The 23,490-nt window shown below is 36.8% G+C and overlaps 4 protein-coding genes across 4 annotated transcripts; all 4 read left to right on the plus strand.

The window, feature by feature from the left end:
- Nucleotides 1-747: 747 nt before the first annotated feature.
- LOC122066079 (cytochrome P450 71AU50-like) lies at nucleotides 748-3,659 on the plus strand. The gene is made up of 2 exons (XM_042629911.1): nucleotides 748-1,311; nucleotides 3,345-3,659. The coding sequence occupies exons 1-2, from the start codon at nucleotides 748-750 to the stop codon at nucleotides 3,657-3,659; spliced, it is 879 nt and encodes a 292-aa protein (XP_042485845.1).
- A 1,115-nt stretch (nucleotides 3,660-4,774) lies between these two features.
- On the plus strand, nucleotides 4,775-6,294 carry LOC122066080 (cytochrome P450 71AU50-like). Its single transcript, XM_042629912.1, has one exon. The coding sequence runs from the start codon at nucleotides 5,135-5,137 to the stop codon at nucleotides 5,960-5,962; it is 828 nt and encodes a 275-aa protein (XP_042485846.1). The 5' UTR covers nucleotides 4,775-5,134; the 3' UTR covers nucleotides 5,963-6,294.
- A 3,405-nt stretch (nucleotides 6,295-9,699) lies between these two features.
- On the plus strand, nucleotides 9,700-13,715 carry LOC122066078 (cytochrome P450 CYP736A12-like). Its single transcript, XM_042629910.1, has 3 exons — nucleotides 9,700-9,742; nucleotides 9,837-10,564; nucleotides 12,760-13,715. The coding sequence occupies exons 1-3, from the start codon at nucleotides 9,700-9,702 to the stop codon at nucleotides 13,594-13,596; spliced, it is 1,608 nt and encodes a 535-aa protein (XP_042485844.1). The 3' UTR covers nucleotides 13,597-13,715.
- Nucleotides 13,716-16,811: 3,096 nt separating this feature from the next.
- Nucleotides 16,812-19,352, plus strand: LOC122066081 (cytochrome P450 71AU50-like). Its single transcript, XM_042629913.1, has 2 exons — nucleotides 16,812-17,567; nucleotides 18,353-19,352. The coding sequence occupies exons 1-2, from the start codon at nucleotides 16,836-16,838 to the stop codon at nucleotides 19,181-19,183; spliced, it is 1,563 nt and encodes a 520-aa protein (XP_042485847.1). The 5' UTR covers nucleotides 16,812-16,835; the 3' UTR covers nucleotides 19,184-19,352.
- Nucleotides 19,353-23,490: the final 4,138 nt, after the last annotated feature.

Genomic DNA, 23,490 nt, shown 5'->3' on the forward strand with positions numbered 1-23,490 from the left:
ATCTGATCCACACTTAGATTTCACTCAAAATGAAAAACAATTGAATGAAGAGAGAGATTAAGTGAAATTCAAGCGTGGATCAGGCATCGCATGAGAGGGAGAATGGTTCACGTACGAGGACCTAATCTGGATTCCATTTCTCTGTCTTTAAGGCTATGTTTGGTAGCCAAGAGAAGAAAAGAAAAGAAAAAAAGAATCTAGAAAAGAAAATGAAAGAAAAGAAAAGAAATGGTGAGAAAATAAAAAGAGTATGTCTATTTCGTTACCAAGAGAAGAAAATAAAAGAAAAGAAAAAAATTCAAAAAAATTTGAATTTTAAGAGAGAGATAGACACATAGGAAATCATTGTGTAATCATTCATTTTTTGTCTAATTATGTTTTCATATTTTCTCATGTTTTCTTGTGTTTTTGGTAAGAAAAGTTTTGGGGCGGCAAAAGAAAATTTTACAATTCCCAAGGGGAATTTTGAATTTGAAAAGGGGAATCTTCTCATGGATAAAGACATACCAAGTCCAAAGAAAAATCCTTAACTAAAGGAAAAAAGTACAATTTTTTTGTACTTTTTTCTTTTCTTTTCTTCTCTTGGCTACCAAACACAGCCTAAGGGAATCTAATAGCATTGGTGTGTTTAATAACTTCACTAGTTTGGGTTGCCATCTCAATATTGCCATGAAATTTGAAACAAAGGAAATCTAACACAACAAATTATTAATCGTTGTGTATATTAATTCGGGACTCGGCCGTCGCATGAAGGAAGTTGGCAAAGTCTTTGATGAGGTTTTGGAGAAGATCATTGATGAGCACATAAACAATCCTAAAGACAGTGAAGATAACCAGAAGGACTTCATTGATGTGATGCTATCTTTGATGGTGGATTCAAAACATAAGAATATTGTAGAACAAGAACAAGGCTACATGATCGATCGGACTAGTATAAAAGCAATTATTTTAGATATGATTGTGGCTGCAACAGACACAACTTCTGTCACAGCTGAATGGACCCTTTCTGAACTCTTAAGGCATCCTAAGGTGATGAAAAGGCTTCAGGAAGAGTTGATGAATAAAGTTGGCATAGATCGACAAGTGGAGGAAAATGATTTAGTTAAGCTAGAGTACTTGGACATGATGGTGAAGGAAACCATGAGGCTTCATCCTGTTGCTCCATTCTTATTGCCCCATGAGCCTTTGGAAGACATAACAATCAATGGATACCATATACCAAAGAAGTCTCGTGTGATTATAAATGCATGGGCAATTCAAAGGGACCCTAATGTGTGGTCGACTTATGATGATGCTGAAAAATTCTTAAAAGTGATTCATCTTAAAAGGATATTTCTAAAATTTATATTTTTAAATAATTTAAAAGTGATTCATCTTAAAAAAAATATGGTTTTTCCATTAAAAAAAAAAAATCACCCCACAATTTTGCATTGAAGAATAATTTGTAGTATGGCTCAAATTATGTATTCATGAGGAAAAAAGTTTTCTTCTTAAGTTTGAAAATTTGACTTTCCTTCCCTTTAAATTTCTCTTGCAACCAAACATAGTCTTAGTATTCAATTAAAATGGGAACCAATTCATTTCTCATTTTTAAAATAGTGCCCAAACTCTGAGGGGAAAAAATCTAACATTGAGAGAATCAGCCAATCAGATGTTTAAAATTTGTTATTTATTTATTTCATATTAATAAAATATTTTATGCACATTCATGTATGTGTACAATCTTGCCTTCACTCGTTGGATGGAAGAGAGAGGGGATGTTTAAATAAGCGGTGTGACCTTTGCCTTATTGCATGTTTTTTTAATTAATTTAAATAAATAGAAAAAATATTTGTGAGGGAGTGCATAATGACCACCATGCCCCTCCCAAAAGAAGCATAGAGCTCTCGGACAGATAACACTTGCCTATACTGAAAAATGTTTCTCTCTCTGTCTCTCTCTCCCTGTAAGGCATGAGAGATACCCTTCTACCAAAAAAACCCAAAAACATAAAAAGCGCATGGGAGATTCCCCAAAGTTATGTCATGTGAAACCTTCTCTCATTTATTACCGACCCACCATTGGTAACGCATGGGAAATTCCCCCAAACGGCATGGCAAAGACAAAAATTGGAGGATATGCTATATATTAGAGGATAAATAGGTGTACCAAACAAGAAGGAATCATGGTTGTCCACTTCACTGTCATAAAAGAAAAAAATCCTGTTTCAAACATTTGATAAAGTTGAGAGGCCTATCTTTACCATTAGCAAAAGGGTCGGCATTTGCACCAAAAAACCAAAACAAAAGGGCTGGCAATACACAAGACCCTCCCCAAATAGAAGAATTCTCACTCTCACAACTTTGTAATCTTAACTGGGAAAACCTCTATTCCCCACCCAATGTCTTATAATGATGTCCATTCTCTTTTTCGTTTATAAATGATATTTTTCTTTTCAGAGAAACAAAAAAAAAAAACAAAAACAAAAACAAAACCAAATATTCTCTTGTTTCGGTCGGCCCCATGGTCATCATCATTTCAGCCATAAGAAGATACCGGGTAGCAAGTCTGTAAGGACACCGGGTAGCAAGTCTGTAAGGACCTCAGGTTGTCATAGCAAGGCTCTTTTCACTTACTATTTCTTTTTTACAGGATGTGATAGGAACAATTTTTTTTTTCAATGAACTGAGATGGGTGAAAATTGGTTAAACATTTGAGTTATTCGTTCATAAAGAATTCACTTTTTCAGGTATATTAGGTTCTTATAGCCATTAATAAAAACCATATTAAGCTCTTAAGGGAGGCAAATTTTACTTTCCGAAGGTCATACATTTCCGAGGCAAATTCAAATAGAAGCACCAGCTCTCCTGCCTTCCCCTTTGCCATTCTTCAATAATGTACTTCAACCTGCCAATCAGGAGCGGTGGCAACAGAAATAACTCAAAAAAAAAAAAAAAAAAAAAAAAAAAAAAAAAAAAAAAAAAAAAAAAAAAAAAAAAAAAAAAAAAAAAAAAAAAAAAAAAAAAAAAAAAAAAAAAAAAACAAAAAAAAAAAAAAAAAAAAAAAAAAAAAAAAAAAAAAAAAAAAAAAAAAAAAAAAAAAACAGTATATAACGGTAAATCCTGCCAATCCCAGTATACAAACCACTTATATTGTACTCGAATAAGAACCCTTAACCACCACCGGCCCCCAACAAAAGAGAAAAAGAATAGAAGAAGAGAAACAGAAGCAGCAGCCGTGGCGACAGAAATAACTCAAAAATACACAATGAAATGGACATCACAGTAAATAACGGTAAATCCTGCCGCTCCCAGTATACAAGCCACTTATATTGTACTCAAATAAGAACCCTCACCCGCCTCTAGCCCCCAACAAGAGAAAAAGAATTGAATAGGAGATGCAGAAGCAGCAGCACTTGTCTAAGATATCAGGAGCAGTGGCCAGGACTAGGGTCGTTCACGTACATTCACGTACGTGAATATTCCCTAGTCTCTCCATATTGGCGCAACGTCGGCAAAATGTGCACTGTAGAGCTCCTAGCCGCTGCAAAAGTTGATTCATTCAAGAATATGAGGAGAGAGGAAGTTGGTCTCTTTGTTAAGTCGCTCAAAGATGAATCTGGTGCAGTGGTTGATGTGAGTTCTAAGGTGGGTTCTCTGATAGAGGACATGACTTTGTGAATGTTGATAGGCAGCAAGGACGATAGGTTCCACCTCAAATCAGTTGTACAGGAAGCATTTAAGCTCGCTAGAGCTTTCAACTTGGCCGATTACATTCCCTGCCTCGGCTTGCTGGACCTACAGGCAAGTTTCTATTCTTTATATAACTTTTTTTTTTTTTCAATAAAAACTTGAAATTTTAAAGCCTATCATCAAGGAGATGCGGCTCATCCCTACTTGGATGAGAAATGATCAAACTGCTTGTATTATCACCTGATTTGATATGTCAACATCCAATATATCTCTTTTGTTTTCAAATATATCTCTCCTCACCCTTGTAATGACAGAAAATGAGGTAGGTGTCGGATCCTTAAATATACAATCATGTGATCGTATGAATAGTGAATCCAAAATCCGTAGGAACATGTTGTATGATAGTTTTAAAATGTGTTTACCGATAGAATTTAATGTAGAATATGTTAATAAACAAAACCTGAATCCAAAAAACATAAGAGGGAGAGAATTAACCTGATCAAACTTCAGCTCAAGTTTATTGAACATGATTGGATCAATTTCAATATCATAAGCCACAAAATTTGATAGATAAGATTTGAAAGAGGGTACCCATATTTATCAAACAATTAGCCTGTCAATTCAATAGTCTATGCGATCCAAAAGGAAGTCCGAATCAGTTCCCCACGTATGGCCATAATGTTGCCATGGTTTTTTCCAAGGGCACTCCATGTTCCTCAAGTAACTTTGCCATATTTCAAACATTTTTCCAAGCATTGAATTGATGGATATGGGGGCATCGAATTAGTTTGAAACATAATTCATGAGAGCAAAAAGATAAGGGCGGAGGTTTACTGTTAGGTCGCATGGTCCCTAAGTCAATGCCTAGGCCAATGTGAGAGCAAGCATGGGCATCCCCACACAAAGGATAGAGCTTTCTTTTCACAGCCATGTGTCAGGGTTCCAAGATATTTTTTTTTATTGGCATAGCTCTATTTAGGACAAAATGCACACACACACACACACACACACACACACACACACACACATATATATATATATATATATACAATATTCCAATATTTTTTTAATAACAAATGGGGAAGGTTTTCGTGCATAGCCTTTTTTTTCTCCATTGGATGACAATCCATGAAATAATAAGGGGATTTTGGTCATTTCGAACAAGTATTTATGCCATTCTGATACCCATTAAGCTGGTCGAGTCAGGATCAGGTCTTTGTATGAGAACCATTCTTGTATGGTGACTGATCCGTACTTGGAATTCACTCAATCTTTCTCTTTTTACAACATGCTTTCACATTTAGTGGATTCTAAGTGTGGATCAAACACTGTACGAGAATGGGTCTCTTATAAGGAATTGATCCAAACTCGAAGCTAATCATTGCACGATGGTGCATAAAAATTTTTCCATAACAAATTACAATAATTATTAATTATCCTTGTTCCAGGGATTGGCTCGTGGGATGAAGGCACTGAACAAAGTTTCTGATGAATTCTTGGAGAAGATCATTGATGAACACATACAGGTTGCTAAAGACCACCAAAATAACTTCAAGGGAGACTTCATCGATGTAATGCTACCATTAATGATGGAATCCAAAAATGCAGCAGAGGATGAACAATGCTATATGATCGACCGAACCAATTTTAAAGCAATCATTTTAGACATGCTTGCGGCTGCAATGGACACATCTTCTATCACAGTTGAATGGTCACTTTTCGAACTGTTAAGGCATCCAAAGGTGTTGAGGAAGCTCCAAGAAGAGTTGAATGATAAAGTAGGCATAGATCGGCTAGTTGAAGAGGAGGATTTAGTGAAGCTGAACTACTTGGACATGGTGGTGAAGGAAGTCATGAGGCTTCACCCTGTTGCTCCATTGCTTCTGCCCCATGAGTCCATGAAAGATACAACAATCAATGGATACCATATACCCAAGAAATCTCGTGTCATTATAAATGTTTGGGCAATTCAACGAGACCCAACTATATGGTCAGATAATGCTGAAGAATTCTTACCTGAAAGGCTCATCGGCACTGATATCAACGTTCGGGGACGTGATTTCCAACTTATGCCATTTGGATCAGGTTGTAGGGGGTGTCCTGGCCTTCATTTGGGCTTGGTTGTTGTTAAACTGGTGGTTGCACAACTAGTACACTGCTTTGATCGGGAGCTACCTAGTGGCATGTCACCAAGTGACTTGGACATGACTGAGCAGTTTAGCCTATCAGTTGGAAGAGCCAACCATTTACTTGCTATTCCTACTTATCGCCTTTTGAGTGGCAACAAGTAATTATAAGGAGACTCTAATTATATATCCATCCCTACTCACAGCTTGATTCCATTGTGAACCTCTGAAGTGATTCCTTATTATTACCTGTTAGTTAGGTTAACCATTCTCTTCCCCTCCTTTTATTTATTTATTTTTATTTGTATGGAGCACGAGTCTCCTTTCATACCCATGGTGAAAAGGAATTTTCTACCTTTTTCTTGGTTGAATAAGACTCCCATAGGTAGGAATGATTTTGTATAATTAGGTGGACCAAAATATTTGATCATTCATTTCCTTCACTATAGGTGAATACCTTCTTTCACTATTATGAATAAAAAAACACATGTTGTGTTTGTAGTGTTTTCACATGTAATAGGCTTAGCATAACAAAATGCTAATCAAAGTGGGATTTGATTCCCAAGTCCGAGTTATTACCACAAATCTTGGCGTGTCATTTTATGAAACAATACATCATAAGCATGTAGCTACATCAAGAACTTCAATTACTTGGGATATGCCTCCTACATTCATCACTTCTGGTCTAGAGTGGGATTCCCAGCATAGACCAAGATTTCGTTTCATGTAATCTGTTCTATTTATTTAGCTTTGGGTTTTTGTTCTGTTGATGGTCATGTCGAAGGTGGAACAGAGATCTAAATGCTTTTTTCTAATCTATTTTTTTTAATATACTTTGCAGACTTTTAGCAAAAAAAATGATTACACACAACAATAACAATTATTTTTTAAATTAATTTGATCATTGTAGGTTTTTAAGTTAGCCATTCTCTCTGGTCAGGTAGAAAGAATGACCTAATAACCTAAACTCTCTTTGCAATGAATAAGTGAAAAACAACTTTTCTTGTACCCCGAACTATTATATTATCTTTTAGAAAAAAAAACAAGCTATTACATTATCTAATTAATTGCTTCTTCATTTCAAAAAATTAAAAAAGGGAAAGAGAATGAGAACTGAGAAATAAGAGAACAACATTGGACAATGGCTCTTGAATTAATTATTCAGACATTGTCGATTTCAAGGGACTGAGTTGCTTATGCAATTGTTACTGGGATCTTGAACTGGTTCCCATGGGCACGCACGCATTTGCATAATTAGATTCGCATCTCGATTGAATCCCTTCATCCCTCAGATTTCAGAACGATGTATGTATTCTGCCAGTAATTCTACTGCATCCAATTCGATAATTTTGCAATCTCCATCACTCATCTCATCCTTCCTACCTTCGTGATCAGCTCCCGCAACATGGGAACTAAAAACCTTTTCGTCTTGACATGCACCACTAATCTTGGTTTCTCCCTTCTTCAGTAGGGAGAAGCAACTTTTTCACCGTTAAGAACAAGAGAACTCGTGGAAGCCTTCACATCAAGAAGAGTTGGAGGGGCTTGTTAAGGTTTCCATCTTAAAACCAACTGATTTAAAATGGGGTGATTTCTTATGGCTCTTATATATACTTGATAGTTAAGTCACCCAAAACCGATGTGGGATTACCTCAAGCCTCCCCTTTACATGCAGGTCTTCTTTTGGTTTTTGTTTTCGTGTGTTGAATAGGGTCCATCATCGGCGGAGGTCCAACATACCCGCTTTGATACCATGTTAAGGCTTCCATCTTAAAACCAATTGGTTCAAAAAGGGGTGGTCTCTTTTTACTCTTATACTTGATAGCTGAGTCATCCACAACCGATGTAGGATTACCTTAATAGGGCTTGAGAATTGGAGATTGTGTTGAGCTCCTTTGTGGCGCAACACAGTGTCCAGTGCGCATCCAACGGCCAGAAACGCCTTGGCACAGAGCCCAAGGTGGTCGCACATAGGCCAAGGCATTCGATGCGCGCTAGACATTGTCTTTTGCCACAGAGGAGCCAAATCCTGAGAGGAGACGAAGAGAGTTGCGCACTTGACAATGACTTGGTTAATGGCGAAGACAAGCAACACACAGCCATAGTTGTTTAATTATCGAAATAATTCATGTTGAAGAAAATAATACGAATTAATTTGCCTGAATACAATTTTTGTTTCAAATATTCGATATATATATTTTTAATTCAAACCAATTTATTCTATAATTATTAAATAATTTTATTTTATTTAATAAAATTTTAAAATTAATAAACTGATAAAAATAAATAAATAAATATTTTAAAAAAATTATACACACACACACATATATATATATATAATTTAACTAATGGCCACTTGGGAATAATTCATTAAAATAAATAAATATTAATTAAGGGATCTCCCACAATGAGAGATGTTGGTTGGGTACTCCATAGTCAATGCCCCACACAAGTTCAATTATAAGTTGGTGAGCATCGTATTTATAGGGGTTGTCACCGTTATATTGTTTCATGTCTATAAAATGTGGGACTAAACTAGCTATCATGATCAATCTTATTTATAGGGATTGCCTTTTTTTTTTTTTTTTTTTTTTTTTTTTTTTTATCGTTTCATATTTATCCCATGTGAAAACTAAACCACTATTTTATAAAGCTATCTATCCTCCTCTCTAGTAATGATTGCCTATGAAAGACTAGTTAAATTAATAACATTATTTTGGTCATAGTATTATAATACAAATTAGGGGTGACATAGGGCGGGATGGAATGGGTTTCTTAAAATTCTAGTCCAATCCAACCTTGTTGGGATCATGCTTAGGCCCATCTCTATTGGGCTCAAGCTAACCCAACTTGGGCATAATTGGTTAGGTTGGGTCGAGTTGGTCTTAATTGGCTGTGATTTTTTGCCAGGGATGGGGCAACCTTGATTTGACCCTGTTTTTTTCATTTGTGTCCTATGTGAGAAAAAAAAAAAAAATCAATACAGAATAATAGATGTTCATAACACGTGATCATATGAATCAATGACCCAGATTTCTTTATTTAGAATAAAAGTATAGGATGTCAACCTAAATTATATTATATAAATCAATATTAAAATCAAAATCGAGTTTGGTCGGGCCAGGTCCGACCCAACTGGACGAGAGCATAGAACTGACTATTAAGAGATGTACTCCCAAAATCTAATTGTCTAATGTATGGTTAATTAATAAAAAAAAAAAATAAAAGAATATATATGCTATTAGAACAACCACAACACAAGCAGATAACCAGGAATGAGTGATATAGATTGGATCTACAGCAAATCATCTACTAACTAGCAATGCACAACGAATAAGGAAGAAGCCAGAGTGAGAGTGAGAGAGCAAAGACAAAACTATTTTTAATGAAGAAGAAGAGCGACACTTGAACCGAAATTACGCTGAATCAAGGAAAGATAATAATAATAAAATGAAAAAGGTAATTGAAAGGGTAGATAACGTTGTTAAGTTTTCTCCTTCAATATAGGTTTAACAATAAATCCATATTAACTCCCCTGGAAATATATCCACAAAGAGTTGGACTCGCCGCACAGTCAATTATTGATGAGTTTGGTGCAAGTGTGCAACCATTGACAATATTCATCAAATCACATCCTCTTTGAGGGTCCAATTATAAAAATTATGTGCAAGTGTTTTTTATTTGAGGGTGGTCTCTGTGCCTAGATACAGGGACGCGGCTCTTGCAAGAGAGGTACTATGATCATTGTGCACCCCTTGTGTCTAATAACACTGATTGTTCTCCGACAAAAACTTTATTTAAAATGTTATTTTAAAGAAAGATTCTTTGAACAAGCAAGGCACACTATATCCTCTAAAATTTATTTATTTAGTTAAAATATTTAAAAAAAAATTAATATAATAATGAATGTGAAAAACGCAAGGCATGCCTTAAAGGCTCGGAGAGGTTTTTCCCATTACATGATGGCACCACGCAATTCACGAGAGTCCACATTCACAATACATATTTTCCTATATAAATGGCCAACAATAATTGGCAGCTTACTTCACATCTTCAATTCCACTAGTGTCTTCTTGGAGTATTCCAGTTCTCTTAGCAGTACTGTTTGGATGGCTCTGGTATTTATCGATCCATCTCCGGCATGCATCAAGGGCCAAGCAACAAAGTGATGATCGTCGTCGACTACCGCCGGGTCCTCGGGGGCTTCCAGTTCTAGGCAATCTTCTCATGTTGGGTGATCTCCCTCACCGTACCCTCCATCAAATGGCCCAGAAGTATGGACCCATCATGTACATCAGGCTTGGCCTGGTACCAACTATGGTGGTGTCATCTTCTCAGGCAGCTGAGTTATTCCTCAAGACCCATGACATCGTCTTTGCAGGTAGACCTTACAGTATGGGTACCCAGTATATATCTTATGGGAACAAAGGCCTAGCTTTCTCACAATATGGCACATATTGGCGCAACATGAAAAAGCTGCTCGCCAAAGAACTGCTAAGTGCAGCAAAGGTTGATTCATTCAAGAAGAAGAGAAGGGAGGAGATGGGCCTCTTTGTTAGATCTCTTAGGGAGGCTGCCGAAGCTGGTGCAGTGGTTGATATGAGTGCCAAGGTGGGATCGCTGATTGAGAATATGATCTTCCCGATGCTGATTGGTAACCAGGTTGATAATGTCCACCTAAAATCAGTTTTTGAGGAATTCCTCAAGCTTCTTGGGGCTTTTAACTTGGCTGATTTCATTCCCTATATCGGAAAACTTGACCTTCAGGTAAGTAATCTCTTTAACACTACAGACAACATATTTTATATTAATGTAATCAAAATATTTTCCTATTCGCATTATTTTCTATTTTATAGTATCAGTATCTTATAAAATGGATTAGTTCATTATTCACAATAAAATATCAAGATTGACTACTATTTTAATTTTTAGGTAAAAGATTGAATACCTTTAGTAAGCTTTAACTATTAGAGAAAATGTGCTGAGGTATTTTATTTTATTTATTTGTTTATTTTTTTGTTGGGGTAAACTTTTGAGGTAAGTTGATCCGGCTGACCAACCCCGGCCCCATATGATTGATATGGTATTGTAACGCATGACTCTGCTTAAGGTCACTCCTTGATAATAGAATAGTCCCTTCCGTGTGTAAGGGTTGAGATTGAGGATCAACTACTCTTATAATAGAGTTACGAACCTTGAGAGAACTCAACACCTTAAAAGACTATACGATGAGAGAATCCGAGACCATATCAACCCACACACCAAGTCTCTTTTAGTGGTGCATATCTGGCCCTGAAGGCCCGAACCCGCCCTATAGGGATGAGCTAAGATTTCTAGCCCTAAGGACAGATTAGATTGAACTGGGCCCGGGTTGAGGCCTAGGTCCAGCCCAGCCTGGCCCAAACAAACCCTGACTTTAACACTGGTTATATAATATTATTCATAATGTATATAATATGTATATTGGTTCTAACTTATGTTATACATATTGTTGATCTTATCTTGCATAGATGTAAGAATCTGTTCCAAACCAGCCTGCCTTGAGGGCAGGTTAAGGTTGATTATTTTCTCAAGCCTTGGCAAGGCTAGCCCAGGCCCGAGGGGAGGTAGGTTGGGTTAGGATTTTCGAAAACCCATCCCAACCTGGCCCACGTGCATCCCAACTCCTTTCCGTAATCAATGTGGGATTTGCTGCCCCCTATATGACTGATATGAGATCGTAACATAATTATACCTAGCTAATTAAATTCTCCCAAATGTTATTGACTTACATGTCACAACTTGCAACATATGTAGTGGAACATATAAATGGACATGTGATGGATTCGTGATACAAGCACTATGGTCTATTCATCTCATTGATCAAAATTCTAGCCTATAACAATAATGGATGGGAGCCTCTTTTTTTTTTTTTTTTGGGGTAAATTGGAAGAGTGGTAGTTAAAAACTTATATTTAAACTTTTAGGGAAAAAGAAGCCTAGAAGATAGCGTGCCTCCACACCTAGACACAGAAAGAGGGGGGGGGGAGGGGAGAGAGAGTGAAATGACTGCTGCATCCCCATGAAAAATGGAAATCTTGTAGTTATTAATACTACCATGTGTGTTCCCATTGGTCACCACACTGGTGCAGGGGTCATGCTGCCTTTTAGGGAACCCTATCCCAAAAGTTTATTATGAAGCTATTAGAATGGAATCCGGATCAGGTCCTCAAGAACCATTTTCTTACGGTATCTGATCCACACTTAGATTTCACTCAAAATGAAAAACAATTGAATGAAGAGAGAGATTAAGTGAAATCCAAGCGTGGATCAGGCACCGCATGAGAGGGAGAATGGTTCACGTACGAGGACCTAATCTGGACTCCATTTCACTGTCTTTAAGGCTATGTTTGGTAGCCAAGAGAAGAAAAGAAAAGAAAAAAAGAATCTAGAAAAGAAAAGAAAAGAAAAGAAAAGAAATGGTGAGAAAATAAAAAGAGTATGTCTATTTCGTTACCAAGAGAAGAAAATAAAAGAAAAGAAAAAAATTCAAAAAAAATTGAATTTTAAGAGAGAGATAGACACATAGGAAATCATTGTGTAATCATTCATTTTTTGTCTAATTATGTTTTCATATTTTCTCATGTTTTCTTGTGTTTTTGGTAAGAAAAGTTTTGGGGCGGCAAAAGAAAATTTTACAATTCCCAAGGGGAATTTTGAATTTGAAAAGGAGAATCTTCTCATGGATAAAGACATACCAAGTCCAAAGAAAAATCCTTAACTAAAGGAAAAAAGTACAATTTCTTTGTACTTTTTTCTTTTCTTTTCTTCTCTTGGCTACCAAACACAGCCTAAGGGAATCTAATAGCATTGGTGTGTTTAATAACTTCACTATTTTGGGTTGCCATCTCAATATTGCCATGAAATTTGAAACAAAGGAAATCTAACGCAGCAAATTGTTAATCGTTGTGTATATTAATTAGGGACTCGGCCGTCGCATGAAGGAAGTTAGCAAAGTCTTTGATGAGGTTTTGGAGAAGATCATTGATGAGCACATAAACAATCCTAAAGACAGTGAAGATAACCAGAAGGACTTCATTGATGTGATGCTATCTTTGATGGTGGATTCAAAACATAAGAATATTGTAGAACAAGACCAAGGCTACATGATCGATCGGACTAGTATAAAAGCAATTATTTTAGATATGATTGTGGCTGCAACAGACACAACTTCTGTCACAGCTGAATGGACCCTTTCTGAACTCTTAAGGCATCCTAAGGTGATGAAAAGGCTTCAGGAAGAGTTGATGAATAAAGTTGGCATAGATCGACAAGTGGAGGAAGATGATTTAGTTAAGCTAGAGTACTTGGACATGGTGGTGAAGGAAACCATGAGGCTTCACCCTGTTGCTCCATTCCTATTGCCCCATGAGTCTTTGGAAGACATAACAATCAATGGATACCATATACCAAAGAAGTCTCGTGTGATTATAAATGCATGGGCAATTCAAAGGGACCCTAATGTGTGGTCAACTTATGATAATGCTGAAAAATTCTTGCCTGAAAGATTTATAGGAACTGATATTGATATCAAAGGACGTGACTTCCAACTTATCCCATTTGGATCAGGTCGTAGAGGATGTTCTGGTATATATCTGGGCCTAACAATCGTGAAACTAGTACTTGGACAATTGGTTCATGGTTTCGGTATGGAGTTACCCAATGGCTTATCACCTGAGGACTTGGACATGACTGAGAAGTTTAGCTTAGTTGTTCCAAGAGCCAATCATCTACTTATTGTTCCAATGTTACGTGTATGAGTGTTTGGCTTGCATGTTGTACCGAAGTATCCCAAGTAACTATTGTGTAGTTAATTAGTTAGTTGTTTGACTTATGTGTGATGGAGAGCTATAATAAAAGTTGTATTGGTACTTGGTAGGATATGTATGTGGGCGTATTTTATTTTTATTTTTATTTTTTTATATTTTTGAATATAGGCCAAGTGTACCCATGTCCATCCTTGTGCAATCTGCCTTATGCTGTCATGTTCAAATTGTCTGCAAGAAGCAGTGAGCAATGGCTGCAGAAGATTAAGGACTAGATGGCTTGATTTGTGGTCAAATGACACAAAGCCTATTGATACTTTTGTGTAAGAAAAAAAAAAAACCTGATTAGGCTGGAGATGGCTTAATTTGTGGTCAAATGACACAAACTCTGAATGTTAAATAACATTTGAAATGAATATGAAATCGAATTTTCCTTCACCCATGGTGGAATTGAAAAAAAATTGATTACTACCCAGGTTGCAAGGCTGCGACCTCTATTAATAGTCAAATCAATAGAATCTTTCACCATTTTTTTTGGGTTCATAAATATGTCTTAAGTTAAAATGTTTTCAAAATTACCTTTTTAGATTCTATTATTTTACGGCCAACAGGGATTTTTGTAATCCAGAAAACAACAAAATAACTGCAACCCAGTAGCCAAATTTTATCCAATAAAATCGTGATCATCGATACCATTAAATTGCATTAGAAAAACGAAATTTAACTTACCAATAAGAATGAGAGTGTAAAGATGATCTAAGATTCTAATCAAGAGATCATTTTAACAATGAAGAAGAAATTCTTCCTTTCCCCAAGTTGAAGGAAACTTTGATTATGAAGATATATACGGGAGGATGAGATTAATTACTTTGACGTCATACAAATATTGGGGATGTAACTGGACACTCAATTATATTCATTACATCCATTTCGAGGGTCCCATTAACAAAATTATACTATAAAAGGAAAATGTGTACTCAATGCAAAAAAAGAAAAAAATGCATGAAATAGGAAAGTAGTCAAATCAATCTTTCTCATGAGTTGGGCAAAGAGTCCCTCCAAATCGGTATACTACTCTGTGCTTCAATATTGGATTTCCCAACACGGTAAGTTGAACTACTGCTTTCTAGAAGGTTGATGAATTACCTTCCATTAGGAGTCGAACTAATCTGATGTGTGGTTCATGTTGATCAACTTTACTTGGAATCTATACCTTGTAGAGGTTGGCAGACTTGATTTCTTCACCATTGTGATCTTCAAGTCAAGATCTACTAAATACCCAAAATATTTTATGCTGCCAAATTATAGAATTTTCTCTTTGTTTATTTTTCCTATATTCTGTGTGTGCTCACAATGGTTACTATGTGTGCGCAGAGGTCACGCTCTCTCACAAGAAAACACTTCCCCGTAATGCTATGTTTAGTTACAAAAGGAATAAAAGGGGAAGAGAAATGAAATTTTAATACATAAAATAGAAATGTATGTCATTATTACCCCATGTAATTATAACATTAGCTTCAAATCATTCCATATTTTACTTATAAAATTTCCTTTCACTTTTTGTATCCAAAACCCTTAGCTATAATATGTAAAATAAAAATTACATGTAGAATGCATCATTACTAACTATAGTTAAAAAATTAAGTAGTTTATACAATCACATTGGATCATATAGGGTAATGATTATTGTTATGGCAACAGGTGCTCATCATTGGGAACACACCACCTAGATTTAGCAGGGTGGAGTGATCAAGATCAACTGACCTTGATTTGGGCCCAGCCGATCAACCTAGTCATGGCAGAGCTACATTCCCGATCGGCCATGGTCGTTTAGGTCGGATATAGCCCGACCAACCTACATTTGTGATTGGATCAATTACTGAGAAATTGGTCTGCACCTGTAAAAGAGGAGCAACACATGTGGAGAGCCACGCCGTATCTGAGCTATGGCATAGCCACTTCTTGAGTCTAGCATTTACACGCCATTGGGTGCTCAGGATAAGTAGCTCGGCAATTGAGCTATCGAATCTAGGTCACTCGGGACTTGATGATTGTGGAGTTCCTCAATGGAACATGCCTTCCATGAGAGACAGTCCTAATCTAGCACGCAATCTCCAAGCCAAGATCGGGTCCATCTTAATTGGAGAAGGACGAACAAAAGAATTCAAAATCCTTCATGCAAGGAAAGATATCCCCAAAGATATGCGGGATGAGAAAAGCTCCCATAACTGGGATGTCTTCTAGATTCACTCTCCTAATACAACTCTTGCTATATATGGACTCCTACTGGCACTATGAAGCATTCCAAATTGGGATTTTCTCTATGGCTGCCTTACCTCAACTATAAATACTCAAGTAAACCACCATTTCAGGAGATCGACACTTTTCCATTCTTTCTAGAATTTCTGTTTCCAAAAAGATCTGACATAGGCATCAAAGAGTCTCCTATCGGATCAGTCCGACGATCACTCTCTTGTGTTTATTCCTTTGTGCAGATTTAAGAAGTAGCCTAAGATAATTTCTTGCCGCAAAAATTACAAACATTTCTCCTTAAATTCCCTAGCAACTAAACGGAGTCTAAGAAATTATGATATTAGGTATTTAGCTTTCAGATGAAATGAATTTGTGGCAAGGTATCTAATTTATTTACTTGACTTATTTGAAAAACTAACTGAACTGTTAACTAAAAATCTAAGCGTTGAAGCACCCAATGGGAAGAGAAGAGATTGACTTCTCATTTCGTCAGAACACATGTAAATATGCCACAGTAAGTGAAGAGTTCAGTCACTTAAATATGCATATACATATTTTTATAATTTTTCACTACTAACATGTCGTGAAAGTGACCAGACACTCCATTCAACTCATGAGGGTCCAATGACAATACTATATAATAGCACCTCGCAATTCACAGGAGCCAACCATATCCATATTACATATTTTTATAATTTTTCACTACTAACATGTTGTGAAAGTGACCACACACTCCATTCAACTCATGAGGGTCCAATGACAATACTATATAATAGCACCTCGCAATTCACAGGAGCCAACCATATCCATATTACATATTTTTATAATTTTTCACTACTAACATGTCGTGAAAGTGACCAGACACTCCATTCAACTCATGAGGGTCCAATGATAATACTATATAATAGCACCTCGCAATTCACAAGAGCCAACCATATCCATAGTACATATTTTTATATTTTTTGCAGCTACTTCCAAAGATGCCCCAGAACCAACCTTCACTTCCTTTCCTAATCTCTTCTTGGACAATTGCAGCTCTCTTAACAGTACTGCTTGGAGGGCTCTGGTATTTATCGATCCATCTCCGGCATGTATCAAGGGCCAAGCAACAAAGTGATGGCCATCGTCTACTACCACCGGGTCCTTGTGGGCTTCCAGTTCTCGGCAATCTTCTAATGTTGGGTGATCTCCCTCACCGTAACCTCCATCAAATGGCCCAGAAGTATGGACCCATCATGTACATCAAGCTCGGCCTTGTGCCAACTGTGGTGGTATCATCAGCTCAGGCAGCTGAGTTGTTCCTGAAGACACATGACAGTGTCTTTGCAAGTAGACCTTACAGTATAGGTTCTGAGTATATGTCTTATGGGAACAAAGGCATAGCTTTCTCACAATACGGTACATATTGGCGCAACATGCGCAAGCTGTGCATCAAAGAGCTACTAAGTGCAGCAAAGGTTGAGTCATTCAAGCAGATGAGAAGGGAGGAGATGGGCCTCTTTGTTGGATCTCTTAGGGAGGCTGCCAAAGCTGGTGCAGTGGTTGATATGAGTGCCAAGGTGGGATCACTGATTGAAGATATGATCTTCCGAATGCTGATTGGTGACAAGGTCGATAATTCCCTAAAACCAGCTGTCGAGGAATTCCTTAAGCTTCTTAGTGCTTTTAATCTGGCTGATTTAATTCCTTATATCGGAACACTTGACCTTCAGGTAACAATAAGCTTTAACTGTTAGTAAAAATAAGCTGAAATAAAAATTAATTTTTTTTTAAATTAAAAAAAAAATGCTGAAATAAGTATCCCTAATAAATTTTTTCTTATCCCAAATGCCATTCACTTGCATGCCGTCTCACTGGTCAAATTCTAGCCTGTAACAAGGACGAAAGGAAGGTTGAAAGGGAGGTTGAATTGTAGAAGCATGGTATCTATGGCAGCGCCCTGGCCAATAAGGGGCAAAGTTGCTGTGCAGGGGGCGCTCCCGCACAGGAAACATATCCCCAAAACTTATATTAAAACTTTGGGCCAAAGATGGTTGCTTGGTCGTGTGCTGCAATAGTGTAGGGGTCAATGAAAGTACATGCAAGGGCATCAATATGAATGAAATTTTTTATTTCACAAGGGTTGAGCAGCAATTTTGCATGCACAAGGGCCATGTGATCATGCATCTTTCTTTCTTCCCTCAAAACATTTATGAAGCTGCCAAAATGTCATTTCACTAAGGAAATCTAATGCCATTTCTTTTTCCGGTTTTCTTGAATAGATGTGCTTCCATCTTCCCTACTAATGGTAATGCCTGCGGAAAGTGGGGGTTTAGGCTTTCTTTTTTTTTTTTTTTTTTTTTTTTAATTTTTTTTTTCAGGAAAATGATTTTTTCCATATTTTCTTTATAATTCTTTTTTCTTCCTTTTGGGTTATTGTTATCTTAATAATGCCATGGAATTTGAAAGAAAGCCAATCTAACGCAGAAAATTGTTAATCATTGTGTATTTTAATTAGGGACTGGGTCGACGCATGAAGGAAGTTAGCAAAGTCTTTGATGGGTTTTTAGAGAAGATCATTGATGACCGCATAAGCAAACCTAAAGATTTTGATGACGACCAGAAGGACTTCATTGATGCGATGCTGCCTTTGATGATGGAATCAAACCCTATGCAGGCAAAAGAGCATCATTACATGATCGATCGGACTAATATAAAAGCAATCATTTTAGACATGATTGTGGCTGCAACAGACACATCTTTTGTCACAGTTGAATGGGTCCTTTCTGAACTCTTAAGGCATCCTAAGGTGATGGAAAAACTCCAGGAGGAGTTGAGGAATAAAGTTGGCATAGATCGGCAAGTGGAGGAAGATGATTTAGTTAAGCTGGAGTACTTGGACATGGTTGTGAAGGAAGCCATGAGGCTTCATCCTGTTGTTCCATTCCTACTTCCCCATGAGTCCTTGGAGGACATAACAATCAATGGATACCATATACCCAAGAAGTCTCGTGTGATTATAAATGCATGGGCAATTCAAAGGGATCCTAATGTGTGGTCGACTTATGATGATGCTGAAAAATTCTTGCCTGAAAGATTTATAGGAACTAATATTGACATCCGAGGGCATGACTTCCAACTTATCCCATTTGGATCAGGTCGTAGAGGATGTCCTGGTATGTATCTGGGCCTAACAATGGTGAAACTAATACTTGGACAATTGGTGCATGGTTTCAACTGGGAGTTACCCAATGGCATGTTACCAGCTGACTTGAACATGACTGAGAAATTTGGTATAGTTGCTACAAGAGCCAACCATCTACTTGCTGTTCCGATTTTATGTGTATGAGTGTTGGGCTTGGATGTTGTACGTAAGGTATCCCAAGTAATAATTGTGTAGTAATTTGAGTAGTTACCTAGTGTAGTTATTTAAGTGGTAATTGGTATGGACTTGGATCTTCTCAAGTGTATTAGTGATTTTAGTGTGCATCAGATGGCTGGTAACATTCGGCCACACACCCCTAGTTATTTAGCAAGTTATATGGATAACTAATTTTAATTGTTTGTAATTAAGCCTATTAAGTTGGTATAAGATGTAATGGAAAGATAGATTTTAAATCCTTACAAACTACTCTAAAGAATAACGATGTTGGTTCCTTAGTTAATTAAGTACCCAGAAGAATACATGAACACAAAAACGGAGAAGACTACCGCAGCTTCAGCATTTTCGTCACCCTGTAGAGACTACTACCTTTGACAAAGAAATAAAATCTTCGTAGAAAATCGGAATCTCGGTCTTCTCATACAATCACGTCGAATTTCCTCCATGATAAACAATGGAAAATCAGACATTGTAGAGGAAACTCCTTTTTAGTTGCCTTCTTGGCTAAGAAGTCCGCCATTAGATTTTGGAAAAAAATTTGGTTGTTGCCAGGGTTGCAACTCTTGCTGGCAGCCAATTAAATGGAATAATTTACCTTCCCTCTTAGGTTCACAAATACCCTCCTAGGTTTTTGTATTTTAAAAAACATCCTTCTAGATTCTATTTCATTGGCTACCAGAAGAGATTGCAGCAATTTCGTTGCAACTCGGCCAGTAGCCAAATTTTGTCCATTAAATTGGATTCTTGATAACAATGAGATAAATTTAAGTTATAAAGCTAAATAAAATTTTCAAGGATGTCCATTATTGCCAAAAACTACGGATTGCGATTTACTACACTAAAATGATGACTACTAGTGAGTCACATTCAACCTAGCAAAGACTTGTAACATCAAGGTCCATGGCTCTAGAGAAGCCCATCATGAGAGCCGACAATTCAGACAATTCTGGCACAAAATAAGAGATGTGATCAAGATACTCCTTGAAAGCCATAATAACCAGATTTTGGCTCCTCTCCTTAGCGCCTATCATCTCGGTTTTTCCCATAGCTACTTGGACAAGTGACACGTGGTAAGGCGATACTTGGCGCCTTGTTCTTCTAGCCTTTGTCAATGTCTTGTTTTTCGTGTTTTTCTCAAACCGTTGGATCATCTCCTTACCCAAATAACTATAGCCCGACTTAGATAATACGCACCAAGGAGAGGAGCCAGCTGATCCTACTAACCGAACCACTTGTGTCCGTAAATACTCCACTGATGCCTACTCTCTCGAGATTTTCAGTAGAATATCCATCAATATTTAACTTGATAGAGAATTCCTATCTGTAGGTGCTTCCAACTCTTGTTGGATAAGATTCTTTTTTCCAAAAGATAAAAAAAAATCAATGAAACACCAAGATAAGTCTTCGACATGCCAAGACTTTTGATACCAGTACATTGTACTAAAATGTCAAGGGACCAGGGGACGACAACGACATGGATAATTCCACTGTAGAAGATTTTATAGTTGTATCGGTGACGGGATAGAATGGTTAGAAACTGCACCCAAAGGACTCGTGTCTAAAGTTGGTTTGTCATCCAAAACCTTAAGAGTTTTTTGCATAGTGGAATGCTGGAGTGTGAGAGCATTATTTTTGGACTACATGGGACTAAGTCATCGACTCGGACACTCAATTGTTTATCTAGATTTTGTAGAAGACAATTTTATTTTCATAATATCCTTTTCAAGGTTACCAATGACAAGACTACATTGTAACCCCATAATAGATACACATTAACATTAACATGCATAAAATGTTGTGAAAGTGACCAGACACTCCATTCAATTCATGAGGGTCCAATGACAAAACTATATAATAGCACCTCACAATTCACAGGAGCCAACCATATCCATATTACATATTTTTATATTTTTCGCTACTACTTCCAAAGATGCCGGAAAACCAACCGTCACTTCCTTTCCTAATCTCTTCTTGGACAATTGCAGTTCTCTTAGTAGTACTACTTGGAAGGCTCTGGTATTTAACTATCCATCTCTGGCATACATCAAGGGCCAAACAACAAAGTGATGGCCATCATCGACTACCACCGGGTCCTTAGGAGTTTCCAGTTCTCGACAATCTTCTAATGTTGGGTGTGTAATAATATTCTCTAGAATATTCTCTATTATTATCCCATTTACCAATTAGGTAATTGACTAATACTAATCTCATAGAATTGGATTCCAAATAGGAAACCCACTCCTCGTATAATTGTATCGGTGACGGGATAGAATGGTTAGAAACTACACCCAAAGGGCTTTTGTGTCTATCATTCCCCTATACCTGACCTATATTTATTAAAACTCCCTTATTTTTTACTCTTTTTTTTTTCTGATACTTCCCTGATTTTGGATTTTTACATCTCTCTCTCCCCTGCTATTTTTACATTCCCTGAATACCCCTCCTTTACACCTGATAACCTGTTGATCATTTTTCAAATTGATTGGTTCAAATATTACTTTGATTGAACCAAGAACAAACAAACAACTGGTTACTTCATTTTTAATTTGTCCGGTTCAAAAATAGCATAAAATGGAATATGTGGTTAATTATTTTCGAATTATGTTTAAACGCTTTAGTTTCGAGTTACATAAAGATATATACTTATTTATTTATTCTATTATTTTTGTCCTATCCGCCAATCTAATCTATCTAGTAATTGGAATTGAGATCGTATCGGTTTTCTGATCTTTGGATTGGGCTCAATCTTGATCGATATCGATTCTACCAATTTGAATCCATCAAATAACTTTGGATATTACTGGATTGGGCTGATTGACCAATTTTATTATTTTTTTTTGAAAAATCATTTTTATTACTTTCCTACATTTGGTCATACCAATGGACTAGTATCAAATTGGTTAAAACTTGTGATCGGTCCTGAGTCTTGACCGATATCAATCTAATCCATGTGTTCAGATTTTTGAAACGATGGTCTTAGCCGATATGTAATGGAGTCGGTATAAATCTCAGTGGTACATTCAATTGGAAAATTTGATTTAATTGGTGAAGTTGCCTAGACCTAATTGATATCGGACAATACCAATCCCCAAACTATTTTGATACCGATTCACTAGTTCAAGGGAAAAATAGAGTAAAACTGAATATTTAAATAGAATTAAATTTGTCCGATTCGAGGCCAATTTTGATCGATTTAGATGGGTATCGATCCTGATCCGATTCCCAGTATTAGAATCTTTGGCTGAGACCGATACTGATATGGGGCTCTTCTACGACTCAATAGAGGTTGCAATACACCTCAGATAGCTTGGAGCACCTTGAGGCATGCGCCCATGTGATGGGGGTCCATGCCTAGGTGCTCCAGACTATCAAATGTAAGTTGCCACCCCTATCGCACCATAAAGGAAAAACACAATTTATTTGAAAAAAAAAAAACCACCTTAATTTATTATTGTGGAAAACTACATAGTTAGTGGGAGAAGTGAGTTTTCAGCCAACATTTTCTTTCTTAGCTGGTAAAGCAATTTTTTAACCGGTCCCATCAAAAATGGAGTAACCAATTGCTTGTGCTTTCTTCATTCAATAAAAGCACTTTTGAACCAATCAATTTGAAAAATGATCAATAGGTTATCAGCTGAAAAGGAGGGGTATTCTAGATATTTAAAAAGAGCAGAAGGAGAAAGAGATGTAAAAGTGCATAAGCAGGAGAGTCTCAGAAAAATAGAAAGAAGTAAAGGAGTTTTAATAAATATAGGCCAAGTATAGGGGAGTAATAGTAAGTCCCCCCCACCCCTCCAAAAAAAAAGTCTACCTATAATACAAGAATATTAGTCTTCCCATACAATCATATAAACCAAATTTCATCCATGATAGACATGGAAAATCAAACATTGTGGAGGAAACTCCTGATTTAGCTGCCTCCTTGGCTAAGAAGTTCGCCACTGAATTGGATTCTCGATAGCAATGAGAGATCTTTCAGTGAATAGAGCTTAACGGAAGTTTGAAGGATGCCCATTAATGCGAAAATAACCACATAATGTGATTTACTTCACTAGAATGACAACCGCCACCGAGCCACATTCAATCCAAAGATTTGTGACATTAAGATTTGAGGATCTAGAGAAGCTCATAATGAGAGCCTAGAGTTCTAACAAAAAATTTGATATGTGATCAATATACTCTTTAAAAGCCATAATAATTGAACCAGTTTTGTCCCTAAATATTCTACCAGCACCTGCTCTCTTAAGATTTTCAAAAGAGCATCCATCAATATT

The sequence above is a fragment of the Macadamia integrifolia genome, unplaced genomic scaffold, assembly GCF_013358625.1.
Source record: "Macadamia integrifolia cultivar HAES 741 unplaced genomic scaffold, SCU_Mint_v3 scaffold2219, whole genome shotgun sequence".
Classification (NCBI taxonomy): domain Eukaryota; kingdom Viridiplantae; phylum Streptophyta; class Magnoliopsida; order Proteales; family Proteaceae; genus Macadamia; species Macadamia integrifolia.

Excerpts from the sequence above, each read along its gene's own strand:
- LOC122066078 (XM_042629910.1), top strand. The coding sequence starts at position 9,700 with ATGAATGTGAAAAACGCAAGGCATGCCTTAAAGGCTCGGAGAG. Across the intron at positions 9,743-9,836 it reads TGCCTTAAAGGCTCGGAGAG|CTTACTTCACATCTTCAATT; the intron begins GTTTTTCCCATT and ends AATAATTGGCAG. Across the intron at positions 10,565-12,759 it reads TCGGAAAACTTGACCTTCAG|GGACTCGGCCGTCGCATGAA; the intron begins GTAAGTAATCTC and ends TATATTAATTAG.
- LOC122066079 (XM_042629911.1), top strand. The coding sequence starts at position 748 with ATGAAGGAAGTTGGCAAAGTCTTTGATGAGGTTTTGGAGAAGATCATT. Across the intron at positions 1,312-3,344 it reads ATGCTGAAAAATTCTTAAAA|CCCCCAACAAGAGAAAAAGA; the intron begins GTGATTCATCTT and ends ACCCGCCTCTAG.
- LOC122066080 (XM_042629912.1), top strand. The coding sequence starts at position 5,135 with ATGAAGGCACTGAACAAAGTTTCTGATGAATTCTTGGAGAAGATCATT.
- LOC122066081 (XM_042629913.1), top strand. The coding sequence starts at position 16,836 with ATGCCCCAGAACCAACCTTCACTTCCTTTCCTAATCTCTTCTTGGACA. Across the intron at positions 17,568-18,352 it reads TCGGAACACTTGACCTTCAG|GGACTGGGTCGACGCATGAA; the intron begins GTAACAATAAGC and ends TATTTTAATTAG.